Below are 7,577 nucleotides of genomic sequence, written 5' to 3' on the forward strand. Positions count from 1 at the left end.
AGTTATTGGGTGGAATAAGAAGTCGGAGTCTCTTAGCTGGTGTCTGTCCGCTGACACCTGAAGGCCCATCTTTTGTCTTCCCTGTTTGTCCCACTCATGGGAATCCTAGGAAGGAATCACAGGTGCTGTCTCACCAGACGGTTGTCGGAGGCCCAAACCCCAGCAGACCCTTCCTGGGAGTGAGAGCCCCCTCCCTTTCCACCAGGGAACTGTTGTGAAAACCTGAGCCAGTCTCCCCTCTTGTCCTACGAAGTCACTTGGGACTGTCTTGAGAGGCCTGCCCTGCTCCGCAGACACCTCAGTAGTGGAGAGACTCACCCTTCCCGTGTTCACTTAATGTGTCTGTGTGTGTATGCTTTGTGTGTAGGCGTCTAACACCATCAGAATCAACATCTGCACTAAATGTTGGTGGGGTCGCTCTGCCCTTGAATTGTGTCCGATATAATCCATGTTTTGAGCCTCATGCTGGGACACTGAGCACCACAGGGTCTCCCTGCTCTTGCTTAGGTCGCTGACTCCGTCTGCCCCTGATGTCCCTCAGACGTATTCGGAAGGGTAGATAATTAATGTACATTTGGGGACAGGACAAAGTGACTGGAACACAACTTCTGACTTTTGTGCAGATGACAATATTTTCTCTCATTACCACAAACATATCTAACTCAGAGACTGCAGAGGGAAACACAGAATCGTGAATTCAGAGAAGTTCCCGAGAGGAAACCGTTTTCTGGAGAGGAAGCCACGACCCTGAGAGGAAACCAGCCCTTACCCTCCACCTGCAGCTGCCCTGGGCTGACTCTGCTCCTGTGTCTTGGGCGCCCCCTGGTGGCCCCGCGCTGCCCCCACAGGAGGTTTGTGTCTGGGCTCACACTGATGTCCCCTCACTGTGTCACTTGCACAGTAGTACAGGGCCGTGTCCTCGGCTCTCAGACTGTTCATTTGCAGAGACAGCGTGTTCTTGCTGTTGTCTCTGGAGATGGTGAACCGGCCCTTCACGGCGTCTGCGTAGTATGTGCCACCATCACTATCAATGTCTGCCACCCACTCCAGCCCCTTCCCTGGAGCCTGGCGGACCCAGTCCATATCGTAGTCACTGAAGGTGAATCCGGAGGCTACACAGGAGAGTCTCAGGGACCCCCCAGGCTGGACCAAGCCGCCCCCAGACTCCACCAGCTGCACCTCACACTGGACACCTGCAAACACAGACACAGCCTGGTCAGAAACTGCCACACACACCCCTGTTTCTCTCACTCACATCCATGACACACCCAATATCTCCAGTTCTCCCTGAATTACCTTGTAACAGAGCCACAAGGAAAACCCAGGTCAGCCCAGACTCCATGGTGAGTGTCTGTGTTCACTCCTGATCACCAAATGGGGACACCTGGGAATGGCGGGGCTGGGGCTCCTGTCCCAGAGCTGCAGGATGAGGGCTGGGCTGGTTTTCATCAGCAGAGGGAGGGCCCTATTTGCATGTCCCCTGCTATATAGCAAGTGCCGGGGTGGGACAGCTGAGGGAGGACAAGGCCCAGAGAAAAACTGCGTGACTGTACTGTGATAAATAATTAACTCCTCTTCACTTATCTAATTTACAAACACACTTAAGCCATGTGCTGTAGGTGTCGGTGTTTCATGTATTTTACAGACATAAACGAAACCCTAGATGCATATAGAGCTTGTCTGGCATGTCCAGGAGCACATACCCGGGAAGATTTAGGCTCAGTGTCTGGGCCTATAATCCCATCCCTGGAACCCACTGCAGACCAGGGCTGGACAAGCCTAGGGTGCTTTCTGGCCCCTTGACTCTGTAATGAGAATATAAAGCAAATTTATGCCTTCCTGGTTTTACTTAAATAATATGTGCCAAATATTGGGAACACACAGGGTCAAAGCAGAAGCATTTTCATGTACTTAATGTTTCACTCATTTTTACCTATTTGTCCATCACTCCTTCCCTAACAAATCATCTATTTAACTGTTCATATTTAGTGATGTATAGTTGATGTACAGTTTCATTAACATATTTTAACTGTGCAAATTAAAAGTATTAAAGCCATCATCACCCTGTCTGTGATATTGAAGAAATCGGTTTCCCTCAATATTTACACTTAGTTATTTATTATTTTTGGAGACAGAGTCTTGTTCTGTTGCCCAGCCTAGAGTGCCGTGGCACCAGCCTGGCTCACAGCAACCTCATACTGCTGGGCTTAAGCAATCCTTCTGCCTCAGCCTCCCGTGTCGCTGGGACTACAGGCATGCGCCACCATGCCCAGCTAACATTTTTATATATATAATTTTTAGTTGTTGAGCTAATTTCTTTCTATTTTTTTTTTTCTTAGTAGAGACAGTGTCTAGCTCTTGCTCAGGCTGGTCTAGAACTCCTGACCTTGAGTGACCCTCCTCACTTGGCCTCCCAGAGTGCGAGTATTAAAGGCGTGAGCCACTGCACCTGGCCTCAAAGTTTACACTTGTCCTTCAAAAATTCCTCCTCCTTTCTCCTTCCCTCTCCCTCCCTTTACTCAGGCAAGTGCTAATATAGTTTATGTTACTTCAGTTTTCACTCTCTAGAATTTATGAGTGGAATCACGTAGCAGGTGCTTTTTGCTTCTTTGCTCACAGCACACACTGTGGACGTGGCCACGCTGCAGTGAGCATGACACAGCCATTGCTGTCAATGATGTAGTGTCCTAACGCATCATTTGCAAAAAATGCTTATTTAATTAAACTACTGGTTAATAGTTTGATCGTTTCCAATTTCTTGACATTTAGGATAAAGCTTATCCTCACCTGGGAGAAGTAGACAGCTGAGAAAAAGCTCTTCTTCTTACATCAGCCACAACAATAGCAACATCATCGTCATCTATAAAGCATGACTGCGGAAGCTCTAGAGTAGCAAATTTTATTTAATATTTCAAAGAGCAGAAGCTATATGACCAACAGCAAACCTGCAATCTGCGGAGAGACCAGGACTTGCAGGGAGAAACAGGACCAGAGCATTAGCTTATTAGGCACAGCCCACCAGGCGGCATGTGGGCTGGGACAAGACGACACTGGACATAGGCACTGGATCGCGGGAAGCTGGACTTGCTAAAGGGATTGCAGTTTAAATTTTCCAGGGCGAAACAAACCCCCAGCACATACAGAATCATCTCTGCAGAGAAGTGTTTGCTCCTGAATGACCCACACAGCGTAGGAAACACAAAACCCTTTCATGGCACAAGGGTGTGGATTGCGGGTGGCTGATTGCATACTCCAAATATTGTACTGAAAGTTTATGGAGAGCAGAAAAGTGAAAAAAATTAAGGCTTTAATTTGCATTGAATTCAGGTCCTGAGTCATCCCATTTCAGATGAACGAGACCTGGGCATTACAAGGAGAAAACCTGGACTCCTGAGTAAGAAGAGTGACAGGCAGAGACAGGAAACCCCAGGATCTGAAAGGAAACCTCAGTTTCCCTCTGCACCTGGTCCAGAGCTCTGTGCTCAGGGTGTCCCGGGCGCCCCCTGGCGGCCACGAGCGCCCCTGCAGGGAGGTCTGTGTCTGGGCTCACACTGATGTCCCCTCACTGTGTGTCCCACAGTGACTCCGGCCCTGTCCTTCGTGGACACAGAGCTCAGCTGCAGGGACAACTGGTTCTTGGACATTGATCAGGACGTGGCAACTCAGCTCTGGAGGGACAGGTTGTAATTTGTGCTCCCTACGTAGCATATGTCCCTGACGCAGTCCCATGCCTTGCCCCAGGGCTGGCAGATGCAGCTCCAGCAGTAACCACAGCGTGTGATGAACAGTCCAGAGATGTCCCAGATCAGGGAGAGTGTCTGAGATGGCTTCACCAGCCCTGAGCCCGACTCCTGCAGCTGCACCTTGGAAGCGACACCTTAGGACACGGAGCCTCGGTCCTTGCCAGCCACGTGCAGCAGTGGCCATCACACCTGGTGCACGTCTGACCTCTGAGACGCCTTGTGCAGCTGGCAGCAGGCCAAGGAGAGGACACAACAATCTCGTTTTCTTCCAGACCACAGCGTCGCCTTCCCCAGACACCCCGGCCTGTCTAAGGAGGGCGTCGGGACCTTACACAGCCCATTAGCAGATCTATTCTGTCCTGGAGACTGAGGAGAAATCTTCCCATGGGGAAGCCTCGTACTCACGCAGGGAAGGGACTGAGATCTGGCTTGTTTCGGTCCTTCCTGCTTTCTCTCCCTGAACCTCCCATGTACTGCGGTTCCCGTCTCCCCTGAGAGATTGTTACGTTACCGCTGTTATGTGAGAGCCTGACCTGCCCTTCCCTCCATCCAAAAGGAGGTGACTGCAGAGGATGTTGCGTGGGGAAGGCCAGCTAGGCTGAATGGCGTCTGCTTCCAGCCCATACCTGAACCCTCCTTCTCTTATGTAGATCCGGACACAGCCGGGTCCCTCCCCACAACGTCTCCAGGAGTTTCCCCAGGCCTTTTTCTTCTTCCACACTCAGCGTGTCCTGGACACGCCACAGGCCTTCCCTGAGGTCTGTGGCCAGGCCCAGCCCTGCGAAGGGATTCCATCCCTCAGAGGGCACTAGGGAGGACGTCACTTGGAGAAGCTGGATGTTGTGTCCCCGAAAGGGCAGGACCTCAGCTGTGCAGCTCTGCCCAGAACAGGGCTCGGAGAATCTGCCCACATGGAAACAAGTGGCAGAAAACACTGGAAGAATATGATGTGAGTCAAGTTATGGGCATTTCCTTGGAATAGTGGAGCCGATTCCCAGGGATTCGGAACGGAGTGTGCTCAGGCAGGGTCTGCGGCTGAAGAGGAACACAAGACCAGACCAGAAGTGGTCACCACGCAGCCTGCAGAAGATCGGGGGATGGGGCAGGGATCAACTCCTGATACAACTCAGGAGTTTACAAAGTTTCTGATGTAACAACTTTCCCGATTTTATTGCATTTCACCAGTGACGTTAAATGGGAAATTTCAGACCTGTATTGACAACAGAAATAGAATGTGAAGTCGCCTCTCTGCCTGTTCTAAAACAGCCACAGGACATGCTCAAATGCTGTCAAAGAAAAATGATGCAGGATGCGGAGCCCGTGGCCTGCAGACCGCAGAGCAGGGCGGCCCCCCCTCTCCAGGGCCTGTCCTGGAAGCAGCCGCGGATGCCGTGAGCAGAAGAGACAGCGGAACAAAAGATGGCACAGCAGTGACCAAGAACATTGACAGCAGTAGGTCCCTTCGTGTCCCATCAGCGAGAAGGCTTTGAAGAGAAGAAGTGCCCCATCCCCTCCCTACCTGGAAGTGTTCAGGGTGCGTGAACGGTGACAAGGCCGACACCCGTCAGTACCCGGGGACACCTTGCTGCTCTGTCAGGGAAACCCTGCTCACTGGGGCTCCAATGTATTGGGTGTCAAGAGTGACACAGATTTTCCCAAACTCTCAGCTATTCCTTGTAATACGTGAGCCTCAGCCGAATAACGTTCTTTGCTACTTTTAAATAAGGCACTTTCAAGTTAAAGAGACTTTACCAAAGTGATTATAATGTCCCATGCACAGCAGATACTTCTGTAATCTTGATCAAACGTATCTATCTGGTTTGTACCGTTGACTATTCTATGATATTGGATGATAAACCCAGAAAATACCTGTATATCTTATTTTATATTGAGCAGGCTAAAATTTCCATAGACGTGATATAAAGGTTTGCACAAAAGTTATTGAAGTTCCAATACACTCTAATAGATGAAAGTGATCCACTACCCAACTTCCCTAACTTACTTAAAGCCAAAAGCAAAGGAAGGTCTCAAACCTACACCTGAATGTTCTCGACACCTGACAACAGCCAACTGAATTGTTGTCCCTCACTGTCTCCTAATTCCTAATCGCAATACCCTCCTGCCACCAATGCCCTGATGCCACTGTGTTGGGGGAGAGAGTCCGTGCCCTGCCCTCCTCAGCGGGCGCTAGGATGGGGCAGGCAGTCATGAGGGCCACCCCTGAGGGGACAGCAACACAGGCGGGCGGGGATGCCTCGGGGGTTCTCCCTGCTCCGCAGAGGACACGAGAGGCGCCTTCACCTCTGAGGAGGGCAAAGGCCAGCACAGCACGCGGGACCCACTGCGGGCCTTCCCGAGGGCAGGCTCGGTTCCTGACCCACTGTCCGCTTCCACCCTCCCTAGAGCGGCCTCTTTTCCCAGGCACCATCGTTTGCCTCCCTTGGAATTCCACAAATGAGTCGGCAAGTTATGGCACCAGAGTAATAGATGCATGTCTGTATCAATTGGCCAGAACCCACAGAAGGGACGGCACCAACGGCGAAACCAAATTCAAGCTGTGGATTTTGGGTAATGACGACGTGTCAACGTAGGTTCGTCCATTGCAACCTGTTCATGAACCTGTCACAGTGTGCCACACCGAGGAAGTTCGCGCTTGCGCAGACCGCGAGTAAACGGGATCTCTCTGGACCTTCTCACGATGGTACTGTGAACTTAAAACCACCGTAAAATAAATTTCACTAAAAAGAAATAAGAAAGACATTTTGGGAGACATTTTGGCCATTTCTTATGTGTTAAAAGGCATGTACCTTTTGATTTAGAATTCTTACTCCAATTTATTTACCCAACTGATGTGAAAACTCATGTTCACATTAATAACTTAATGGAAATGCTTGTACTGGCTTTATTAGCTTGAGTCTTCCGTGATTCTCTAAGCTCTGTTGATACGGTGACAACTGAATGACATCTTTGCAATGTAATTAGACTGCATACACGTGTCACATATGCCTTTTCCTCAACTAACTAACCCATATTGGGAAACATTTGAACCTAATGTCCCTCATCACTTTCTCATCCCCAGCACAGCTGCATCTCCCTCAGGGTTTCCGACCCCTCAGGATGTGGGTTGTCACACTGTGTCTCTCGCACAGTAATACACGGCCGTGTCCTCGGGTCTCAGACTGCTCAGCTCCATGAAGGCTGTGTTTGTGGATGTGGTCCCGGTCATGCTGACTCGGCCCTGAAACTTCTGCGCGTAGTTTGTGGAACCATCTTCAGGGTCAAAACGTCCCATCCACTCCAGCCCTTGTCCAGGGGTCTGTCGCACCCAGTGCATGTAGTAGCTGGTGAAGGTGTATCCAGAAGCCTTGCAGGACACCTTCACGGAGGCCCCAGGTGGCCTCACCTCAGCCCCCGACTGCACCAGCTGGACCTGGGAGCGGGCGCCTGTGCAGAGGAGACAGGACTGGGTGAGACCCCCTGGCTGGGTCCGGGCCCCTCCTCACCCTGGGACTGGGGAGCCCCTCACCTGTCACTGCGGCCACCAGGAAGAGGATCCTCCAGGTCCAGTCCATGGTGAGTAGCTGAGCTGCCAGGGGCTTCTCCAGAGCAGGGACGTGGTGGTGGGGTGAGGCTCTCGGGGCGCAGGCATAGCTGTATGTACCCCAGCAGACCTCAGGCCATTTGCATATTCATGAGGCAGGACGTTTCATAGCCCTAGACCTTCCCCAGTGTGAGAAAGAGAACCGAGATGATGTGGGGGCCACACAACAGGGCGACGCTGAGGACAGGTGTCCCTGCAACCCCCTCGACTCCATGTGCACAGAGGTCCTCCCA

At 51.3% G+C, this 7,577-nt stretch overlaps 2 gene segments (V, D, J or C); both read right to left on the reverse strand.

Annotated features, from left to right (window-relative positions):
* Positions 1-900: 900 nt before the first annotated feature.
* LOC138397179 (immunoglobulin heavy variable 3-23-like) lies at positions 901-1,342 on the reverse strand (the record flags this gene model as incomplete). The annotated part of the segment is given in 2 exon segments: positions 901-1,193; positions 1,297-1,342. Coding segments are annotated over 2 exon segments (339 nt in total), but the record flags the coding sequence as incomplete, so codon positions are not given.
* Positions 1,343-5,000: 3,658 nt separating this feature from the next.
* Positions 5,001-7,330, reverse strand: LOC138398924 (immunoglobulin heavy variable 1-46-like). The segment is given in 3 exon segments: positions 5,001-5,239; positions 6,882-7,187; positions 7,270-7,330. Coding segments are annotated over 3 exon segments (591 nt in total).
* Between the last annotated feature and the right edge of the window lie 247 nt (positions 7,331-7,577).

Source organism: Eulemur rufifrons, chromosome 2 (assembly GCF_041146395.1).
Source record: "Eulemur rufifrons isolate Redbay chromosome 2, OSU_ERuf_1, whole genome shotgun sequence".
In the NCBI taxonomy this organism is placed as follows: domain Eukaryota; kingdom Metazoa; phylum Chordata; class Mammalia; order Primates; family Lemuridae; genus Eulemur; species Eulemur rufifrons.